This window comes from Geotrypetes seraphini, chromosome 2 (assembly GCF_902459505.1).
Source record: "Geotrypetes seraphini chromosome 2, aGeoSer1.1, whole genome shotgun sequence".
In the NCBI taxonomy this organism is placed as follows: domain Eukaryota; kingdom Metazoa; phylum Chordata; class Amphibia; order Gymnophiona; family Dermophiidae; genus Geotrypetes; species Geotrypetes seraphini.
This window is the reverse complement of record NC_047085.1, coordinates 464,442,154-464,465,101: the sequence shown is the minus strand read 5'-3', so window position 1 is coordinate 464,465,101 and position 22,948 is coordinate 464,442,154. Positions and strand designations below refer to the sequence as shown.

At 41.8% G+C, this 22,948-nt stretch overlaps 1 protein-coding gene across 2 annotated transcripts in view; it reads right to left on the bottom strand.

Annotated features, from left to right (window-relative positions):
* The window catches only part of PTPRN2 (protein tyrosine phosphatase receptor type N2), a 1,585,109-nt gene that overhangs the window by 652,242 nt on the left and 909,919 nt on the right, over positions 1-22,948 (bottom strand). For both annotated transcript variants that reach the window (XM_033931599.1, XM_033931600.1), the window contains exon 12: positions 2,661-2,725. In XM_033931599.1, coding sequence (XP_033787490.1) covers positions 2,661-2,725 — 65 coding nt within the window. The remainder of the gene's footprint in view (positions 1-2,660; positions 2,726-22,948) is intronic.

Below are 22,948 nucleotides of genomic sequence, written 5' to 3'. Positions count from 1 at the left end.
AGGAAAGGGATGCTGCTGGACAGTGGAGAGCTAAAAGGAAGGGAGAAGGGCTGCTGCTGGACAGGGGGAGCAGGGAAGGGGTGCTGCTGGACAGGGGGAGGTAAAAGGAAGGGAGAAGGGCTGCTGTTGGACAGGGGAAGCAGGGAAGGGGTGCTGCTGGACAGGGGGCAGGTAAAAGGAAGGGAGAAGGGCTGCTGCTGGACAGGGGGAGCAGGCAAGGGGTGGTGGAAGGGTGGTGATGGACAGCCGAGGAGAGAGAAAGAAAGAAAGACAGACAGAAAGCGGCCAAGGAGAGAGAGAGACAGAAAGAAAGAAAGACAGAAAGCGGCCAAGGAGAGAGAGAGAGAGAAAGAAAGAAAGACAGACAGATACATCTATTCTAGCACCCACTAATGGAACAGGCTTAAAGACTAGTGAAGTTAATATGATTGCAAACATCAACACATCTGTATTTGGTTTCTAATCTATCAAAGTATGATTTTGGCCTAGCAAATAAGTGTACCTGAAAACAATCCACTTGCCACCCCTTTCCCCCGCAAAATAGATACTTGATAAAGAGATCCTTGACAAAGAGAAGGAGCACGTGTGAACAGGCCATGCTCAGGTCAATCAAAACTTCTGACTGTAATCTTAGGAGGGAAGTTATCAACATGGGCCCTGCAAAGCACAGGATCCCATTTCATGCAATGGAACCCTATGGTGAAATAGCCCGACTTAAAAGTAGCCCATGTTGATAACTTCCCCTCCTTAATCTCCAGAATGTTTTGGCTCTTTCCCTTCTGCTCCCTGCATCTTTGGAGCCCAGCAGAATACGGTTTTGAATCTGTGCCACCGCCACCCCCGTAGCTTAATCTTCCGCTTATTGCCGGTTAAAGATGCAGCATGCTGTAAAAAAATGCAATTCGTTGTCCGATGCTACATGCTTCATTAATCCAGTCTGCATTAAAAAGGCAGTAGGAAGAGAGGGAAAAAAAGAACTTTGGGAATAATAGTTCCAGTGAAGCCACTTCCCAGAATTGTTTGAAAAGTTTCTATCAGCTTTTAGTGGGCCTCGGCAATTGCACGCTGTCTGGGTAGCTGTAGAACGGATGCTTTCAAGCTACAGTGCACTCTCTATAAAGCTGCTCTTAGGCATGAAATATTTTGCATACTGAAGTGAGGTGCTTTGTTGTGGAGCGGGTGCTTCAAACTGGATTTAATTGGCTGCTAAGATACAGCTAATGAATATCAGATCTGGCCTAATAAAAGACAGCTTCTGCAGTGAGCCCTACAGCAATAATGCACAGGAAACACCTGATATTTCACAGAAGTCCCCGTTTCGCTCAGTGCAGCGCAGCTCGACCTTTTGCCATTCTGTGAACCACATTAGCACAAAGGAGAATCTCAAAGAACCACATTCAAACACTACCTTTCTTTGGCTTTAGAATTGTAATGGTAAGTTCTGATGGGGTGGGGGGTGGGGTGGGAGTAGATTTATGTAAAAGCACCATGCAGAGGGCCCTGCAGGGTATTCTGGGGCTCATGAGTGGAGGGTATGGGGAAGGCAGGGGACGTAAAGATCTCCAACCAGTGCTCTCTTTAGCCAGTGTGTGGTCTGTCATTTACCACAAATAGCTTTAGAACTGTGGATATGATGCAAACATTTTGTTAGTGACCAATAATAGTACGAGTAATGATAGAAACTCTGATAAAGCATGCATATTTCATAGAGCTAAGACAGCACTTCTCCATGTAAATAAGAAGAGCCTGTAATATGATATAGCTAGGAGTAGCTTTTGCTTTGAGAACGGGATAGTACAATACCAATAGGGGAATGTACATCTAATTCCCTTACTTGCCAAATCAAAACACAACGCCCCCCCAATCAATTAAAAAAGACACTCCATATTAACATCATACTTCCAGAAAACATATACTTTTATTATTATTATTACTTTGGTATTTAATAGATCTATATTAGAGAATACATGTACGAGGGGCTGCTAAAACAGTTAGCCCAACCAAGAAGAGAATGGTGTGGGGCCACGAAACTTACAAGCTATTCCACACTTTTCTTGACGCTTTGTTTCAATGAGGGAAATGGATCTAGCCAATGGGCACAAGTATAGGGTAACCAAGCCATTGTGACATCACTGATGAGGTTGGCTCTTAGGCAACTGATGGAATGCGGCATTATGACATCACAATACGAGGGGCTGCCGAAAAGTTCTCAGCCCAACCAAGAAGAGAACAATGTGGAGCCATGAAACTTACAAGTTATTCCACTCTTTTCCCAAAAAGTATCAAGAAAAATGTGGAACAATTTGTAAGTTTCATGGCTCTACATCATTCTCTTCTTGGTTGGGCAGCCCCTCGTAACCAGTAGGCTAGAAAGCCCTTTGGTTGCTTTTTTGATTTTGGGAATTCCATATCTCATGTATAATAAAGCTGGGAATATGATTTAAGGGCTTCTGAACCTTTCTCAAATATATATGTTGCTGTTATACCATGAGGTACAGTGCTAAATTGTTTGTTGATTAGAGTTTTGCACAGATTTAACTACTATAAAAGTTACTTTCCATTATCAGCACTGGCTGCTTTTTACAGCTGCAAGCGCTGCAGTTCATAGGGGAGCAAATAAAATGCTTCAAGTCTAACAAAGTTGTCCTTTACCCACTTACTTCGCCCATGCCAGTCTTCAGCACTTTCACCCCAGTAGCTTTTCCAAGCTTGTCTTTGTTGGCAGCTGTGAGGAGCAATCAAAAAAACACAGGTTTTAGGAAATAGCAAGACAAGATGCAAGCTTATGAAATTAGATCCAGATATTATGAAAGAAAAGTTTACTAGTTCTCATCCATTTATCTTTATATGATTCATGATTTTATTTATTTATTTGGATTCATTAACTACCTTCATAAAGAGATTCACCCAAGGCAGTGTTATCCAAGTATATACCACAAATATCAAACGTAACACTCATCGACCACAAAACTATTAAATAAAAAGGGGAAAAAAATAAATAGTGCAGTAATTCATAAACCACTTTATTCAGTTGTGAATTTCTGCTAGTTCATGCCATGGTGCCATTTTGTCGGTAATAATTTTCCAAATTAATTTAAAAATTATATATGGTTCAAGAGTGGAACCTTTTCAGTTGCTTGGAGTAGACAGTAGAGCCCCCTGCTGGTCACAGCCATATATTTTTTTTATTAATTTAGAAAATTACTACTGACATAATGGATGTGTAGAACTTGATATTAATACAATGATTATTGTGAAATCTAACCCTACTGTTTCTTGACTATTCTATTTTTAAAGCCTTCTTGTTGCTAACCATTGCTAAAAAATTAAACAGTGAATACATTTGAGCACAAAGCTAAGCTAAGCTTCAGCCAATCACCTAACCATTTAAGCAATAATGTCACAGAGCAAAGCTCTATCATCAACAGTTACGGGCTTTAGGACACTACAAAAATCTGATGTGAGCATGCCAAAATTGGTATGGCACTGAAACGTTTCAAGTTTCAAATCATAAAACCCCACTGATTCTTAACTTATACTACTTTACAAAAAACTAGCTCTTTGTTCCTTTGGAACACTTGTTTTTGTAACTTCCCAAAGAGCTAACAAAACATGTAACAGCAGACTAACCTCCCAAAGTCATACAGGCCAAAATCCTACAGCATGTTTGGTATCTAATGGAAAATGATTATGTCATATTACTCCTATTTTGAGAGATTTGCACTGGCTGCCCATTTCAGCAAGGATCATATTTAAATCATTTTGCTTAGGGCTCCTTTTATTGAGCCGCGCTAGCGGGGTTAACATGCGAGACGTTTCATCACGCGCTAACCCCTGCGCTGGCCAAAAACTACCGCCTGCTCATGAGGAGGCGGTAGCGGCTAGCACGGCCGGCAGTTTAACGCGTGCTATTACACGCGTTTAACCGCTAGCGTGGCCTAAATAAAGGAACCCTTAGTCTTTAAGGTTTTCCAGTTGGTGATGCCTAAATATTTTTCACAGTGTCTCGTAAACTTTCCAGCCAGCGGCACACTAAGTCCAGTGCCCCAGCCTGAAGGCATCCGGAAGAGCGCAGAGGCCCATCTGGCCACGACCTGCTTCGGTGGAGGAATCCGGGAGGTGCGGGGAGAGGAAGAGAGATGCCGGCAAGGAGGAGAGTCATCTGTGCCGGCTGACTTCCCACAGGACGTGCCTCTCGCATATCCCGTAGGCAGTCAGCGGTCATGGACGACTCTCCTCCTTGCCAGTGTGTCACGGCACACATGAAATCTCAGGAGGCACACAGTTTGCGATACACTGATCTTTCAGATTAGCTGATTAAACAAAAACAGAAACGCTTTTTACCATCTTCTCAACACTGTTTGTACCAACTTCTATCGGTGAAATTGGCTAGGTTGACCTTTACAAGGAATGGAGCCTTTAGCTGTGTTGGACAAATTTGGTGACACATTTGATGGAACTCTATATCCACCACTGCCAATATTTTATCTAGTTATTTTGAAGTCCATAAATTTTGAAAACTTAGATTTTTGAAAATGAATTTAAAGATATTTGAGCTCTGTAACATTTTGATGATCTGAACCTGGAAGTGTTTTATCATATTTTAAATTTGTATGCAGATATGCTTTTGATTTATTTATTTTTTTTAGATCATAAGATGTGTATATATCTAAACTATATTTCCATTCAGTTATAAACTGTTTTAATGCTAATTGTCAAAATTAGCATATCAAATCAATAAATCACAGCAAACATGCTTCAGAGTGCTAGACATAAGGCCTACATGTAGGAGCATCATAAAATCATACTTTTATAAATAAATTAAGCCTGGGGATATGGAAAAGTTAAACAGTTTTCACTGGACATTAAAAATATGCTATCACAACTGTGTCCAACATTTTTATTAGAGTGTCTAACACCTGTGGAAAAATGTGTATTCCATCTAATGTTGTTAATAAGAAACAACTCTAGAGCATGCATTATTTATTCATTTTCAGTTTCCTGTCAGTCTAGAAGGACAATGTGTGCCATCAAGTTTTACAAATAAGGAAATATTTTTAATATTTCTTTTCAGAAAAATCTGTTTCTGAAGTTCTGTGCTAGAAAAATAAAGACAATGAACCATGCATAAAGACCCTTTTGTCTCTAAGTGAAGCAAAATTAAATTCACTAGATGAAGGATATGCAAATTACCTAAAGAAGCGGAACCCTATAATGTTCTCAAAATTCTGCAGTAGACTATTTAATTAGTATTTTAATTTATCAGAATTATTCTTTGCACTTGACAATTTATTTAGTATTCCATGTAATTAGGCATGCCGCTACAGTGGAATAAATTTGCCTGCACTCTTTATACCCATTATTTTAACCTGAAAGAGTCTGTGGAAATCTCTTCTGTGAACCAAATTATAATGGGACAACTAAATGGCTTTGCTTTATTAGAGAGCATGATAGAAGATCTGCTGCCTGTTTAAGGCTTAAGGTTTAAGTTGTCACTACAACTAGGCCTCACACCAGTGAAGCCAGATTTGCTTTCTGTGCAGGATTACAGTTTGTCAGGAATTTGAACCATTTGAAATAGAATATCACTGCTATATAGATCTTCACAAAAGTTTGATTTTATGATTTTTAACTCCAGGATTATAGTTTCTTATTTATGGAACCAATGTAACACAAAGCAGCCCAGTATATCAGTGGGATATGTCATGTAGTAATGTAATATAATTTAATAATCAACATTTATATGATATAATCTCTCAGTTCAAGAAGGATTACAATAACATTCTAATCTAACCTAATCTTCGGTTTATATACTGGATCATCTCTCGTCAGAGCTCGACTCAGTTTATAAATAGTTTACAAATAGTCAGGAGACTAGAATGTAACATAAATGATATAGAATAGAGTAGAATGTTTGAATTAAAAACTATCATAAAATAGAACTTGCATTGTTATCAGTTAGTGGATTCTTCAGGTAAACTTTTTAAATATTGTGAAAAAAGCAAAATTTTTAAGGTTTTCCAAAATAATTTTAGTTGGCCTATCATTCTAATAGGACCCAGTAGTCTGTTCCAATCTCTGCCAACTTGAATATATAGGACTGACAAAATTTCCCAGTTGATTTAATTCCCTTAAAAAAAGAGGGAAACGATAGCTTCCTCGTATAGCAGAATCTGTATGTATTCCAACATAAAGGAATCCAAAGGTCAAATATTCCATAAAAAAGTTTTAAAATGATGCTTGCGCATTTAAATTGAATCCTGTAACAGACAGGTAGCCAATGAAGCTTTCTCAGCAAAGGTGAAATATGATCGAACTTTCGTTTTCCAAAAATGAGTTTTGCCGCCTTATTCTGTAACAACTCAAGGCGTCACAAACTGCCTTGCTTGATACCCAAATACCCAGAATTACAATAGTCCAGTTGAGCAAGCACAGTGGACTGAACCAATAATGAGAAATGCTCCTGATAGAATAATGGGCTAACTTTTTTCAGCATGCGCAGACTGAAGAAGCACTTTCTCACCAGGGCAGGATTAACCAATAGGACAAGTAATTGTCAGGGGGGCCCAATGAAGGAGGGCATCAACATTGTTTTTTTCCAAATGGTGATGGGTCCCTCCAGCATCGATCGGCAATGCGGGCCCCACCCCAATCGGCAACGCAGCCCCCCCCCCCCCCCATCGACGGAAAGTAAGACAAGCAAGCAACACAGGTAACAAAGGCAACGGGAACTGTAATTGTACAAGCGGTGCTGCTTTCCCAAAGCGTCCTTCTGACACAGCTTCCTGTTTCCGCCTGGGCGCATGGTGGGATGGGGCGGGGCAGGGGACCCAGTGTACTTGTGTGCTTAGGGGCCCTCGACGAATTAATCCTGCCCTGTTTCTCACTAATGAATTTATATGCTCGTAAAATGAAAGGAAAGAGTCCAAGATGATACCCAGAACTCAGGAAGAGAACTCAATGTGTAGCGTGATACCAGATTTCAATGTAACAGAAACAGGAAGAATTTCCAACTGTGGCCCGACCCACAGTAATTTAATTTTCGCGGCATTCAGTTTCTTTTGAATGGAAATTGCCCATGACTGAAACTTAAAAAAACAGAATAATCTATACTTGTGACCAAGTTATTAAGATCAGAATCAACCTCCTTTTACTAAGCTGCAATAGCGTTTTTATCACACGCAGAATTTTAGTGCGCACTAAACCCGTGCTACGCGGCTAGAACTAATTAGTAAAAGGAGCCCTTAGTCTACACAGATGTAAGACAGAAGTTTTTCAATGAGGTCATAAAGATGTTAAAGAGTATCGGTGATAAAGGGGAGCCCTGAGGGACTCCATAGCCAGGCTTCCAAATGGAAGATGTTTTACCATTCAAATGAACCTCATAAGATCGCAATGATAGGAATTTAGTAAACCAGTTCAAAACTACTTGATTTAGACGTATATCTGAAAGCATATGGATCAAAATATAATGATGGACTACATCAAATGCTGTCCACAGATCAAATTGCAACAACATTGCTTATTTGTTCTGCTCTTGTATGTTTTGAATCTTTGACATTAGAAGAGTTTCAGTGCTAAAGTTTGGTCTGAACCCGTGTTGAAATGGTAAAAGGATGAAAAATTTCTCCAAATACTGTAGTTGGAGAGTTGATTAGAGATGATAGATTCCATCATTTTTGTCAATAATGGTATGCTTGCAATTAGGCGATAATGAGAGGGGACAGAAGGGTCCAAATCGGCACCTTTCAATAAAGGTGTCAGGATTAGAAACATAGAAACATAGAAGATGACGGCAGATAAGGGCCATAGCCCATCAGGTCTGCCCACTCTACTGACCTACCCCCAAGTCTACTATCCTAGGGATCCCACTCCTGGTGACAGGTTCCCTTGGCTTAACCCTCTAAGGCAGGGGTGTCCAATGTCAGTCCTCGAGGGCCGCAATCCAGTTGGGTTTTCAGGATTTCCCCAATAAATATGCATGAGATCTATTAGCATACAATGAAAGCAGTGCATGCAAATAGATCTCATGAATATTCATTGGGGAAATCTTGAAAACCCGACTGGACTGCGGCCCTCGAGGACCGACATTGGACACCCCTGCTCTAAAGGATCCCACATGGGCATCCCATTTGCTCTTAAATTCTTGCACGCTGTTTGCCTCGAACTTCTGCACCGGGAGCTCGTTCCAAGGATCAACCACTCTCTCGGTGAAGAAATATTTCCTGGTGTCGCCATGAAATTTCCCACCCCTGAGTTGAGCGGATGCCCTCTTGTGGCTGAGGGTCCTTTGAGAAAGAGAATCTCTTCTTCCATCTCGATACGGCCGGTAATATACTTAAACGTCTCGATCATGTCTCCTCTCTCCCTACGTTCCTCAAGTGAGTACAGCTGCAAATTTTTCAGCCTTTCCTCGTACGATAGATCCAATGCCAGGAAGTTTTTCTTCACCCAGAGAGTGGTGGACACATGGAACACACTTCTGGAGGTTGTGATAGGGCAGAACACGCTACAGGGATTCAAAGAAGGTTTGGATAAATTCCTGAAGGATAAGGGGATTGAGGGGTACGGATAGAAGTAGAGATATGTTATAGGAAGAGTCAGGGACCACTTGACAGGTCATGGACCTGATGGGCCGCCACGGGTGTGGACTGCTGGGCATGATGGACCTCTGGTCTGACCCAGTGGAGGCAACTTCTTATGTTCTTATGTGTTCCAAACTTGATGAGAAATGTCTATTTTAAAAGAAATGATTCAACAATGAAGTCAGCCATGTGATAACTTGTGGGGGAATACCTCCAAAAAGATATGATGGAAAAGGATCCAATTTGCAACTACATTTTTTCAAATAACTTTAAAACTTGACTTTCAGAGACTAAGGGCTCCTTTTACAAAGCCACACTAGCGGGTGTAGCGTGCGCGACTTTTAATCACGCGCTAACCCCTGCGCTGGCCGAAAAACTACCACCTGATCAAGAGGAGGCGGTAGCGGCTAGTGCGGCCGGCAGTTTAGCGCATGCTATTATGCACGTTAAACTGCTAGCGCGGCTTTGTAAAAGGAGCCCTAAATCAAAGATGTTTCAAAATCGATCTACTGGAGTAGCTGGTAAATCGTTAGAACCTGTAGGCAAATTATCAGAGTTTATAACAGGAAATGCATCCCTGATGAGCATGATTTTATTTTTAAAAGAATTTACTAAATCCTCTGCAGCTGGAAGACAATCTTGATTTGGTTTTGTGCTTACAGAAGTTAAGGAACGCCAAAGTGTAAAGAGTGCATTGCTTTGGTTGTCGGAGCTAGCTATCTTAGTAACATTGAAATACAATTACAAAATTAGACAGTTAAATAACACATGCAAAAATGTACTTGTTGGTTAGCAATCTCACTAACCTCCCCAAAAATCTCAGACCACATTCAGGGATCCTTTTACTAAACTCCACTAGATGTTTTTAGCGCGGGACAGTGAGGTAAATACTCCGACACTCATAGGAATTCCTATGAGCGTTGGAACATTTACCTCATTGGCCCGCACTAAAAACCTCTAACACCGTTTAGTAAAACCCAGTGTCAATGACAATACCAGATGGACCAGAAATCAAGGACCCTGTAATGTTTTCATTCATCATTTCAATATTTACGGAAAAGATGTGGGTTTATGGAATGCTGGGATGCCAGGCAATTCCCTCAACCCACACAACTCACCTCAGATAAAGCTTTTCATTCTATAGTGGCTTTATCCAGAATCCTCTTAGAATGAAAATTAATTATCAATGGGTAAGCTAATTTAAAATCATTCACTACAGTAAAAATTTCTATGAAGAGTCCCTTAAATAAGCTGGCAGTGAATTCCATGTGAGTGGGGCTGTTACTGAAAATATAGTGTTACGATGCGTGTTAATAACTTTTAATGAGGGGACTGATAATAGATTTTGAGCAGCGGATCTGAGTGAACGAGCTGGTATGTGGGGGTATAAGAATTTGGTCAATGAAACTAGGAATGCTCATAATTTGAACTTTGAACGTTAACAATGCTAAAAGGGGATCTGATCTGTATGGCATTCAAAGAAACGTGCTCTGTAGATGAATTCTGAGCCTATACATGAGATAGAAACATTGCTATTCAACACTATTCCTTAAAGACATCCAGAACCACTGGTGCTAAATTATTCAAAGGAAAATTAAAGCATATGTAGGAGAGACATAAAGGAATTTTAGTTTCATTGAGAAGAAAATACCTGCGACAGCATAATAGGCAGACAGAAATGGGCAGACTGGATACTGTATATAAAAGGTCCATTTCCTCTTCTTTTCTTTTAATTTATTTTTGGTATGACAATTTTTTTCCTGCTATTTTGGGCTTCTAGCTATTTTATGGCCTCTCCTTGGTAGACCTAATTTAGAGGCCATTTGCCAGGATCCTTCCAGAGTCATGGAGTCTAAATTCAGCCACCAGGTCCTGATATTGCAGAGTAGATCTCTCTTCCCTCCAAGGGCTGCGATCCCAGCTATCCTGTGAGAATACAGATCAGAGCCCCTTTTACAGAAATATGCAGCCCTATGTTACCAAACCCACCGGGCTTATAAAATGCAAGAACACTCAAGCAGATTTTAGTATCATTGAAAAATGATCACAAGTTTCCTAATTCACTAAACGTCTACTGGATTCCTTCTTCTATTCAAACAAATACAAATACAATATGAATTAGACAATAGGTGAAGATTATAGTAGAGAGGTATCCATCTACTACACTTTGGGGCTCGTTTTCAAAAAAGAAATACGTCCAAAAGACAGCATTTGGATGTACTTAAGTACTATTATCATATCTCCTATGTAGGCACTTCGTACCTAACATTAGGCATCCAGTTATATAACTGTCCTTCACTTAAGGCTATCAGATGCCACCTTTAATAATGATCGTGATTGCTCGTTGCCCCCAGGAATCATTTTGGTTTTCAAATCTGACAGTCTCAAGTCAAATAATTTACCTTCCTGGCAGGATAATTTTAGTCCAGCCAATATGTTCTCTAAGCACATAACTGGGTCGATTAGAATTTGAGGCAAGCATTCTTTAGGTGGTTGCCAAAATAGTCATTTTCTGCCATCATCCTCTATGTTTCTACGCTCTTTCCAATCATCTAATCATTCCTTGTGCTTTCAGTTATACAGTAGAAACCACCACCACAAAATAGCCAGCAAACTTAGAAATACACTGGACCAGGGGAATCTTCAAAACAAATCAGGTTACCACTGACTGCGATAAATCAGGAAATTCTTCTGCCTTACCACAACATCTCTGAACCTCCGGGCTACATTCAATTCTTCTCCCTGGAAGACCTTCATAAGGGCAACAATACTGAGCTTGGGATCAATTTAGGCTCTGAAACAGGGCAAGTTGGAAAAAAAAAGTAAATGAACCTAATGTGGACTTGGAATTGAATTTATTTTCTTTGATGTAATGATCTTGTTTACATTAGTGTGTATTCCTAATTTTATTTGTTGTAATAAATGAATAAATTTATAAATTTTTAAAAAAGTAAATGAACCTACGCCATAGATTGAAAAACTATCTATTGGGTAAATGATTGAGTAGTTTTTCCCTTTCTACTTGTCCATAAATGATCATATAGTAAAAGAGACAGCAGGAACATAAGAACACAAAAATTGCCATCCTGGGACAGACTAAAGGTCCATCAAGCCCAGTATCCTGCTTCCAATAGCGGCCAACCCAGGTCCCAAGTACCTAGTTAGATCCTAAGTAGTATACAGATTTTATGCTGCTTATCCTAAAAATAAGCAGTGGATTTTCCCAAGCCATCTTAACAATGGCCTATGGACTTCTCTTTTAGGAATTTATCCAAACCTTTTTTAAACCCTGCTAAGCTAATTGATTTCACAACATTCTCTAGCAACGAATTCCAGAGTTTAATTATATATTGTGTGAAGAAATATTTTCTCTGGTTTGTTTCACCGCATGACCCCTAGTCCTAGTATTTTTGAATAGAGTGAACAAGTGATTTGCATCTACCCTTTCCACGCCACTCAGTATTTTATAGACCTCTATCATATCACCCCTGAGCCATTGCTTCTCCAAGCTAAAGAGCCCTAGCCACTTTAGCCTTTCCTTATAGGGTGGTTATCCTATTCCTTTTATAATTTTCATCGCCTTTCTCTGTACCCTTTCTAATTCCGCTGTATCTTTTTTGAGATACAGGGATCAGAATTGTACACAGTGTTTGAGGTGCAGCATATAAGGGCATTATAACATTTCCATCTTTGGTTTTCATTTTTTTCCTGATAATTCCTAACATTCTATTTGCTTTCTTAGCCACTGCCACACATTGAGTTGAGGGTTTTAACTTATTATATTACGTTACATTAGTGATTTCTATTCCGTCATTACCTTGCGGTTCAAGGCGGATTACAAAGAATTGTCATGATATTGCTAAATACATATGGCAGATTACAAAAGAATTGTCAAGGTGGTTCAAGGTGGATTATGTAAGAATGGTCATGATATTTGGAAATATATAAGGAGTTAATTGAACATTTTTAATTTGCTAAGATAATCTGGTTGTGTCATATAGGTTTTATGTATCTTTTGAAGAATAGGGTTTTTGTTTCTTTTTTGAAGGTTTTGTAGTCTGTGGTTGAAGACAGCAGATTGGTGAGTTGTCTGTCCAGTTTTGCTGCTCTGGTGGCCAGTAGGTTGTCATACAGTTTTCTTTGTTTGATATTTTTGGTCGGCGGATGTGTGACTAGTGTGTGGGTTCCTTTGTGTCTGGTTGAGGTGGATTGAGTTAGTCGGTTATTCCTGGGTCTATCTTAATAACAGTTTATGGACTTTACCTCCAGGAATTTATCCAAACCTTTTTTTAAATCTAGTTAGGCTAGCTGTACTTACCACAACCAAACATCATTTGAAAATAACTTTTTGACATCTAGCACACAGTGGCTATTGTACCCCTCTATGGACACACAGTGATATGCTCTGATCCAAAGTGCCAAAATAGCATTAATACTTTAGATAAATTAAGTAGAACATTTTAGAACTGTGAAAGTCCTCTTTTGCTTGTAATTTCAATATACTGTATAGAGTACTGGCCTTTTCTTAAATCATTGTGTAGGTCTAGACAGTTACCACTTTCCAAAAGGTCAATTGTACTATTTGTTGCCTCCAAATATAGAACTTACAGCATATACAAACTGAGAAAACACATTCTGACAACTGGAGTTAACGGCCATGTAATGCGCATGGTGCAGAGTAGTAAAACACAGCTAATTCCCATGGCCAGTATGTGGAAATCTTTGACAAACTGTTGGCAAGCTCGTTGTTCTGCAGAGAGTTGCATAGGGACATTTTCAGATATTCATTGTTCTATGCTATATTGTTTTGACTTCCATTGTGTCAGCTCTTGTTATGTTAATATGCTGAACTAGATAAAGTCAAAAATATACAAATTCAGTATAAAATATAAATCTGGGCATTGTTTCTACACTCAAGTTTGCAGGCAATTAAAACTGATTAACTCTCCTAATTTGCGGCTGTTGATATAATCTCTTCATATAATTTGCTACATTTTTTTTGTTGTTTGTTCTATCAGTCACACTTCAAAAAGCAGATTTGCATTGACTTTTAGGGTCACTTACAGACTAATTTTCTTCTGTAGTGTATGTTTCTGGAATCTCACCAAAAAAATCTTGCTTCTGAAATATACTGGAAAGCCTTCAAGCCAATGAGCACAATCTAGCGACATGCCACTGTTACTCTACTGGGACAGCTAACTGCCCTTTCATTCACTGACCTTATCTACATTAAAGATATGCTGAATGGATTCTGAAATACATTACTTAGGAAAAGTGTGATATTTTCATCCATATCCTCTTTACAGGGAACTCTCAATTTGCCGCAACTGCTTTTTCTCCTGACACATGCTACTGGACCAGAGCCGGGCTGGAATATCTACACGTCTTTAATGCTTTCTCAGAACAGCAGGATCTATATTTATTACTTATAGCTTCAGAAAAGGGCTGTGTGTAGAGGTGGAAAAAAACTGGATAGCATTCACTCATGGAATATTTGAAAAATATTTGTACATTCCAGTCCCTATATCAATCTCAAAATGTTATTCTTCCTTAAATATTGTGGGAACAGACACTAAACCAGTAGCAACTTAATTGGGAAATAGAACTGAGATGTTCAGATTGTGACCAGTCAGGCTTCGTGCCTGCCTTGGTCCCTGTGGTTGCCCTAGTGCCCACTGGGGGAGCCATAGAGAAGCCCAGGTGAGAGCAGGCTCAGTCAGAGCAGGGTGTGGCTTCCCTCTTGAAAAGCCTGTGGATTTCAGTAAGCTGTAAGGGAGAAAGCTCAGGGCTCTCCCTAAAGAAGAGGTTTATGGCTGAAGCGAGGGTAATGCCTGTGACCCGATGGAAGTGGAGGAATCTGGAGCCACTCCAGAGTTTGTAGCACCAGACCCAGAGGTGCCAATGGAACTTCAGGGAGAGCTGGCTCCAGATGATTGCTTAACACAACCTGAACATATGGAAGTGGGCTTAGCTCCCATTTGTAGACTGAGTGGAGAACTGTGATCATTTGGACAATTGTAAGTTCTTGTTTTGCTTTTTGGCTGAGGGAGTTTTGTTTTTCCAGTCTGTTACATTGACTGCCAGAACTGTGGGGTTTTGCTTAACTGTGCTGTTCTCAGCTCATTTTGATAGAAAGCTGAGAATGCCTTGTTTTTCTTAGTGTGAGAAGTTTGTCGCCAACTGGGAGGGATTTTTGGAAAGTTGTTTTTTTTTCTTCTGCTTTTCTGAAGACAAACTTTAGGCACTTCTCCTAAGCCCAGCAGTGCTGTATGATAGCTGGAGGCTTTCTTATTTGAGGCTGTTTGAATGTTGGATTATTGTAGCCAGTTGCGTACCTAGCATATGTGACACCCGGGGTCCATCATTTTTGGACACCCCCCCATCTGTACAAAAAACATGATTTTTAATAACAAGCCACATGTCACGCATGAGTACCTAGGAAAAGGCAGTATCTTACATACTGCAGTGAGCAGTACAACATCAATACACCCATTGTAAAACTAAACAAGCCAGACTAGTACAGATCAATCTTGCAGTCAAGCCTAACAAAAAACCATGTCTTTCGAACACACAGAACACAGAAAACACCTTCGCCTAGTATAGAATATGTAATCACAAACTAACCCCTCCCTCTTTTACAAAACTGTAGTGTGGATTTTAGCCACGGTGGTAACAGCTCTGACGCTCATAGAATTCTGAGCATCAGAGCTGCTACCACCACGGCTGGTGCTAAAAAACGCTCCACAGTTTTGTAAAAGGGGGGATAAAATAGAAATAAATAGACAAAGGTTAAATTGAACCAGTAAGAAGCTGGACTCTGCATACAGTGCACCACAGAAACAGTGACACACGTCTCCTAAAGCAATAAATAAATAGAAATTTTTTTTTCTACCTTTGTCTTCTGTGGTTTCTGCTTTCCTCATCTTCTTGTAACTCTCTTCCTTCCATCCACTGTCTGCCATCTCTCTTCCCCTATATGGCATCTTCTCGCCTTCTATGCCCCTTCCAGAAACTGTATGCCTCCCCCTTCCATCTCTCCTATCACCCTCATTGGTCTGGCATCTCTCTCCTCTCCTTCCCTCTTCCACACCTTTCCTCTGCAATCCCTTTCCCTTTTTTCCCTCATTTTCCTTTTCAATTTATTTTCTGCATCTGTCTAGATTACATTCTTACTACCCTCTCATCAATGTCCTTTTTTAATGTCTACCTAAAGTTTGCCACCTCTTTCCCTCACCCCTCCAGTGTTTCCCTAACTCAATCCTTTTCTCCCCATCATGTGCCCTTTTATTTATCCCCTCCATCATGTACCCTCTTTCTCCAACCCTTCCATCTAGTACCTTCTCCTCTCTGTCCACTTCCATCCAGCATCTGCTCCCCTCTTTCTCTCCTCCCATTTCATTCCTGCATTTGCTCCCTTATCTCTCCCATCTGCACTTCCATCCAGCATAGGCTCCCCTCTACCATCCAATGTCTGCCCTTTCTCTCGCCATCCACCCCTCTTCAATCAGCATCTGCCCCCTTTCTTTCCCTCCAATATCCTTCCCCCTTGTCTCTCCCCTTTCTCTGCACATCAATTATATCAGCACCACCCTTCCATACCACCCTGTCCCCTTTCTTTCCCTCTACCACTCTTCCATTCCAGCAATCCTGCTCCTTTCTCTCCCTTCATGCAGCAAGGTCCCACGATGACTGTAGCTGCTGGCTGCCAGTCCACCCCCACTCCGACGTACTTGCTCTGGAGTGGAATCAGCAGCCGCATGCTGGAAGGTCCCGCGATGACTCATCTGCTGGCTCTGCTCCAGCAGACGCAGGGAGTTGTGGCAAAGTCTCGCAATGACTGCGTGTGTCGGGTCCTCCCCCTCTGACGTAACTTACTTCTTCTGGAGCAGAGCCAGCAGATGAGTCATCACGGGACCTTCCTGCACCTCAGCACGGCTGCCGACTCTGCTGCACAGAAAGTAAGTCAGAGGTAACGTGATCATTTATTTTTTTCATCAAAAGGGGACATCTGTTAATTGACTGTGTATCCTTTCTTTCATTTCTTTCTTTCTGCACTCAGGCCCAACAATTGTCCCTTTCTATTTCCTCCCTCCTTCCTTCCCATGTCCTTAGTGCCCCCAGTGCCTCCTTCCCGTGTCCATGGTGCCCCCAGTGCCTCCTTCCCGTGTCCATGGTGCCCCCAGTGCCTCCTTCCTGTGTCCATGGTGCCCCCAGTGCCTCCTTCCCGTGTCCTTGGTGCCCCCAGTGCCTCCTTCCTGTGTCCATAGTGCCTCAGTGCCTCCTTCCTGTGTCCATGGTGCCCCCAGTGCCTCCTTCCCGTGTCCTTGGTGCCCCCAGTGCCTCCTTCCTGTGTCCATAGTGCCTCAGTGCCTCCTTCCCGTGTCCATGGTGCCCCCAGTGCCTCCTTCCTGTGTCCTTAGTGCCCCCAGTGCCTCCTTCCTGTGTCCATGGTGCCCCCAGTGCCTCCTTCCCGTGTCCTTAGTGTCCCCAGTGCCTCCTTATGTCCCCCCACTGCCTTCAGATTTTGTCCAGCCAACTTAGCCAGCCTGCCTGTCTGCCTACCTATCTCCCTCCCTCCCTGCTGCACTAAAGCCACCCAGCTTGCCTGCCTACATCCTGCCCTCCCTGCTGCGGAAAAAAGAAAAAAAAGCGCCTCTCCCCTTCCTTTCCCCCCGGTCCGTGCCTGCAATCTTACCTCCCCCCGCCGACAAGAAGTCTTTCTGACGTCAATTCTGATGTTGGAAAGGACGTTCCAAGCCAGCCAATCACTGCTTGGCTGGCCCGGAACGTCCTCTCCGAAAGACTTCTTGTCGGCGGGGGGGAGGTAAGATTACAGCGGCATGGGCCAGGGGATAGGAAGGGCAGGAGGACCCGGACCTGGCCGGCTGTGCACCCCCCCAAGTCATGCACCCGGGGCGGACCTCCCCCACCCCCCCCTTGGTACGCCACTGATTGCAGCAGTGGAGCTAAACTTACCTGAAGCCTACTGAGAACAGGCTTGGGAAAAAGCATTATTGAAAAGAAGCTGTGTGCAGGTTAAAACCTCAATGAGGATTGTTTGAATTGGGTGTAGAAATCTTGAATACTAGCCAGGTTTTCTTTCTTGGAGTATTATTTTGCGAATTGCATTGTATTTTTGTTTGGCCATTTTGTTTTCATTTGCTGGAAACATTCTGACATTGCATTATCTTTGGGAACTGGAACCTGGCACTTTGTGCATTGTTTTTTTTATTGTTTTACTTATATTATTGAAGTCCCTGCAGGGTGACTCCTTTCTGGATCACACACTAGTGCAATTTTAGCTGTAGCCACTAGGGGCACTGAAAAATCCTGCTTTGAGGCTCTGGTGGTAGCTACAAGATAGAAATTGAAATTGCAGACTGGCAGGACAATTGGCTTAAGATCTACATCTATAACAAAGCTAAGAAGAGATGTACAAGTTGTTCCATCACATTAACATTCACCTGCTCTGTTTTCTGAACCTAGGGATAATTATCACAGTAAAAATTATGCCACAGGAGTGACTAACCTGTGGTAATTCAGTTCTGCAAGTTAGTCACTTACATGGTATATGAATAACGCTGCTTGTGATCAGCCTTGTAAGTAGCATTACTCTATTGTCCCAAGAGCATCAAGCTGTACAACCATGGCCTGATGCTGCTGAGCACTTAAAGAGGCCAGCCAAAGAGGCGTTGATTTACCCCAATACTCCCCAATCAGAGCCCTCCCTCCTAAAGATCCCCTCAAATAAGATCACGCCTCCCAGAAGACCCCAATGGAAGACCCACTACCTGGAGGACTCCAATTCAAGCTCTCTATTTCAGAGCTTTCCCCAATCAGCAAATGGGCCCCTCAGCTTCCCATAGGCCCCTTCCCAGGCTTAACTTGATATTTCCTGGGGTCTAGTCAATGTTAGCCAAAGTACTAGGTCAAAGTACTTAAGTAAAAATAAAAATACATGTCTATTTTAATACTTAAGTAAAAGTACAGTGAAGAGCACATTAAAAATTTTACTTATATAAAAAGGTTCTTGCCAAATATGATACTTTTGAGTAAAAATTAAAAGTACTGCAACTACAATATCTGTTCACCAAGAATTGGTATCAGCTTCATTTCTACATTAAAGTGACTCAACTCATCACTGTTCTGTTTGGCTGGAAACTAGCAACCAGTTCAAACACATGCAATTCCACTGTTCTTATAGGCTAAATTCACTGAACAACAACATTTAAGATGAAATGATCCACTGTTAATGTGACAAGGTTTGCAGTAGCAAAATCCTGCTCTCAGTTTAGTTACTTGAGGAATTATAATTTACACCTCTCTTCCGCTTCTACTTTTAACTGGAGAGATCAGATATAACAAAGTAAAAGTAATGAAAATGGCAAAATTATTACTTCAGTAAAAGTAAAACTAGCAAATGTTATCCTGTACTTCTTTACAAGTAAAAGTAACAAAACTCTTACTTAAGTACAGTAATTAGTTACATTTACTTAGCTGCCACGGTTCATTCAAATCATATCGGCTTTGGTGCACTTACCGCAGCAGCATTGCTACGGCAGCTTAGTAAAAGGGGCCCTTGGTTACTATACAACACTGGGTCTAGAGCAGTCCAGGTTGGAGCAATCTTCAGTCACTCTTGATTTTACTGGCATTGGGTTCAAAATGGTGCCTGTGACCAGTAGCAATAACCTTGTGGTACTACTGCTAGGGGTCACACCGCTGTGTAAGGGCAATACAGCAGCTTGAAAGGGGGTGGGATCTGATTTACCGCCTTTCTGTGGTTACAACCATATCAGTTTACATATTAGATACAGGTACTTTATTTTGTACCTGGGACAATGCAGGGTTAAGTGACTTGCCCAGAGTCACAAGGAGTTACAGCAGGAGCCAAATCCAGTTCCCCTCATATACAAGCGGTATATCAAATAAAATAAATCCAATCCTTTGTTCTCAGGCTGTTGCACTAATCACCTGGCTACTCCTTCACTCTTGGCCTGTAGCAGTAGTAACACAAGACTACCATCAGGGGTTGTTGCTGCCATTTTGAACTCAATAAGGCAGACCTAGTCACATCAAGGTTCATTCGGAGGACGCTCAGGGACATAAACTTTACTCACGGCTCACATACAAAATCATATGGTTATAACAATGTAAAGGGTGCTCTCAGTGTGAACCATCAGCGATAGGAGTCCAGCTCCGACACTTCACTTCTGGGTCAAGGCGGTAAGCCCCCACCCGCACAACATCATCGAGCACCCTGGGTGTGCTGAAAATCAAAGCAAAATTTCACCAAATAATCCAATAAATCAACCAGTGAATAAATCAGTATAACTCAAACAATATAACCTGAGCGACCCCCAAATGAACCCTGCCAGCCAGACCCCCCGAAAAATGCAACCAAAAATCGAAAAATCACCATCCAAAAAATGAATAAATAAATGAAATACTTATCTGAAAAAGAATATCACAAACTATCATGTGAAAACCGCGCCAGGAGAAAATCTTTTTTGGATGGTGATTTTTCGATTTTTGGTTGCATTTTTCGGGGGGTCTGGCTGGCAGGGTTCATTTGGGGGTCGCTCAGGTTACATTGTTTGAGTTATACTGATTTATTCACTGGTTGATTTATTGGATTATTTGGTGAAAGTTTGCTTTGATTTTCAGCACACCCAGGGTGCTCGATGATGGTGTGCGGGTGGGGGCTTACCGCCTTGACCCAGAAGTGAAGTGTCGGAGCTGGACTCCTATCGCTGATGGTTCACACTGAGAGCACCCTTTACATTGTTATAACCATACGATTTTGTATGTGAGCCATGAGTAAAGTTTATGTCCCTGAGCGTCCTCCGAATGAACCTTGATGTGACTAGGTCTGCCTTATTGTGTTATTGCTAATTAGGGTTTTTGGCAGTATTGGAGTGCGGTTGTTGTGCCATTTTGAACTCAGCACCACGACGAACAGGAGCAACTGGGAATTGTTCTTGCCTGGATCTCGGGGATTTTCAAAGTAAGCCTATAGGAAGGTAGGGGGTCACTGGCTGATTGGGGTGGGATCCAGGAGGTCCTTGATTTGAGGGGAAGGATTTGGGGTCAGGATGCCTACCATCGGGGTGCTTACAGGTCAGGGAGCCTTCTATTGAGGAGTTCCTTACAAGTAGGGGTATCATATTTGGTGGGGGGGGGGTCAGAATATGGGTTCTGAATGGAGAAATTGGGGAGGCTCAGTATCTCTCTGGCTTGCTCCTTTAAGAAGCGCTTTTTGGCCCGATGCTCCCAGAATAATAAAATAACCTCCACTTTATGCTGGTGTAACAAAGCTTTCAGTGTTCAGCACAAAGAATTATTGAATTTGCATACTAAGGAACCGTTTTACATGCATTTGCTATAGTAATATATCTTGCATTATTGCTCTTTAACACATATTAAGGGGCAAATAATGTGCAGGACTGTCCTCCTTATACCACTCCTGTGAACTGGTGAGGTTGCAGTGAAGAAAGAACGGGATGGGACTTGATATACTGCTTTTTTGTGTGGTTTGTACCTGAGGCAATGAAGTGTTAAGTGACTTGCCCAGAGTCACAGGTAGCTGCTGTGGGAATTGAACTCGCAACCTCAGGGTGCTGAGGCAGCTACTCTAACCACCAGACCACACCTCCACTAGCATGTTTCCCTGAAAATAAGACAGAGTCTTATATTAAGTTTTGCTCCAAAAATGCATTAGGGCTTATTTTCGGGGGATGTCTTATTATTATTTTTTTTTAAATTCAATTATTCACTGTAAAAATAACCTCCTGAATTGTATTCCTGGAAGTTGAAAGACAAGAACTAATCTATTAGGGAAAGGGATTGGGCCTTGTATACTGTAACCGGCCCTAGAGCCTAGCTACAGGACTCCTCACTGCCCCTAGTGGTTTACAGTCAAAACTTGTACCAGCGTGTGACTCAGTAGGGAGTCACCCTGCGGACACTGCATTAATAAGTAAATTAAACAAAACCCTGAACCAAGGCACACAGCTCCAGGGATGGTTCTCCAAAAGAAAATTTAATGTCAGAATGGCAAAGTTCAAAACAAATAATGCAACATGAAAAACCATAAAGCAAAAATATCCAAAAGGAAAACTCTGGTTGCTTTCTGGATTTCCTCCTCATCAAAGTCAGTACTCTGCTCTGTGAATCTGCTCTCCACAGAGCTCCTTAGCAGGTTTCTTAAAATGCAGATCTCTTGCTTTAATGTCTCAAACACGCTCAGTCTCTGCACAAGCCTCCAGCTTATTTTGTAGCACTGCTGGGTTCAGGGGAGTGCCTCAGGTTTGCCTTGCCAAAAGCACTAAACAGCTTTCAAAAATCTCTTCCGGTTTTTAGCGAACCTCTCCCCATTAAAACACTCCCAGCATCTTAATAAACTATGCAGAGAACAAAACAGTGCAGTAACCAAAAAAATTCTCACAGTAGAAACAGTCCAAGAAACTGGCTGGAAAACAAAACCACCTCAGCCAAAATAGCAAACAAACAAACAAAAAAAAAACCAACAACTCATGGCTTGCAGTTCAGTCCTTGAAAAGGGTTGCCAAGCCTACTTCCATTGGCTCAGGAGCCACTTCCAAGCCCTCAGGGACCAGCTCTCTTTGCAACTCCAGTTGCATTTCTTCATCTGCTTCCAACAGCTCTGGAGTGGAGCCGGCCTCTTCCACTTCCATGGAGTCACAGGTATTACCCCTGCTGGCGCTGGAAAACTCCTCTTTAGGGAGAGACCTGAGCTTCCTTCCTAACCTGCCCCATAGCTTGCTAACCTCTACTAGCTTTTCAAAAAGGGAGTCACACCCTGCTCTAGCTGAGCTTGCTCTCCCAGGGGCTTCTCTCCAGCTCCCCCGGTGGACGCCAAGGAAATCACATGGACCAGGGCATGCACAGAGCCTGCCTGGTCACAATACTACCTTTTTGTAGTTTCACAACCACACTCAAAGTGGTTTACATACAGGTACTTCAAGCATTTTCCCTATCTGTCCTGATGGGCTCACAATCTATCTAATGTACCTGGAGCAGTGGAGGATTAAGTGACTTGCCCATGGTCACATGAAGCAGCGTTGGGTTTGAACCCATAATCTCAGGGTGCTGAGGCTGAAGCTCTAACCACTGTGCCACATTCTCCTCCAGTACAATATCAGAAGTGAGCCAAGTATAGAACAATGGAGCCATTGTGATATCACTGATGAGGTTGGCTTTTATTGGTGGAATGAGGCATTATGACATTGTAGTAAGATTTATGGTTGTAGTTACATAAACTATACGTGCCTGTTAGTTTTCTAGGGAAGACCATAATATCTCATCCAGGTTCAGCAAGCTTTGCCTACTTACACGACACA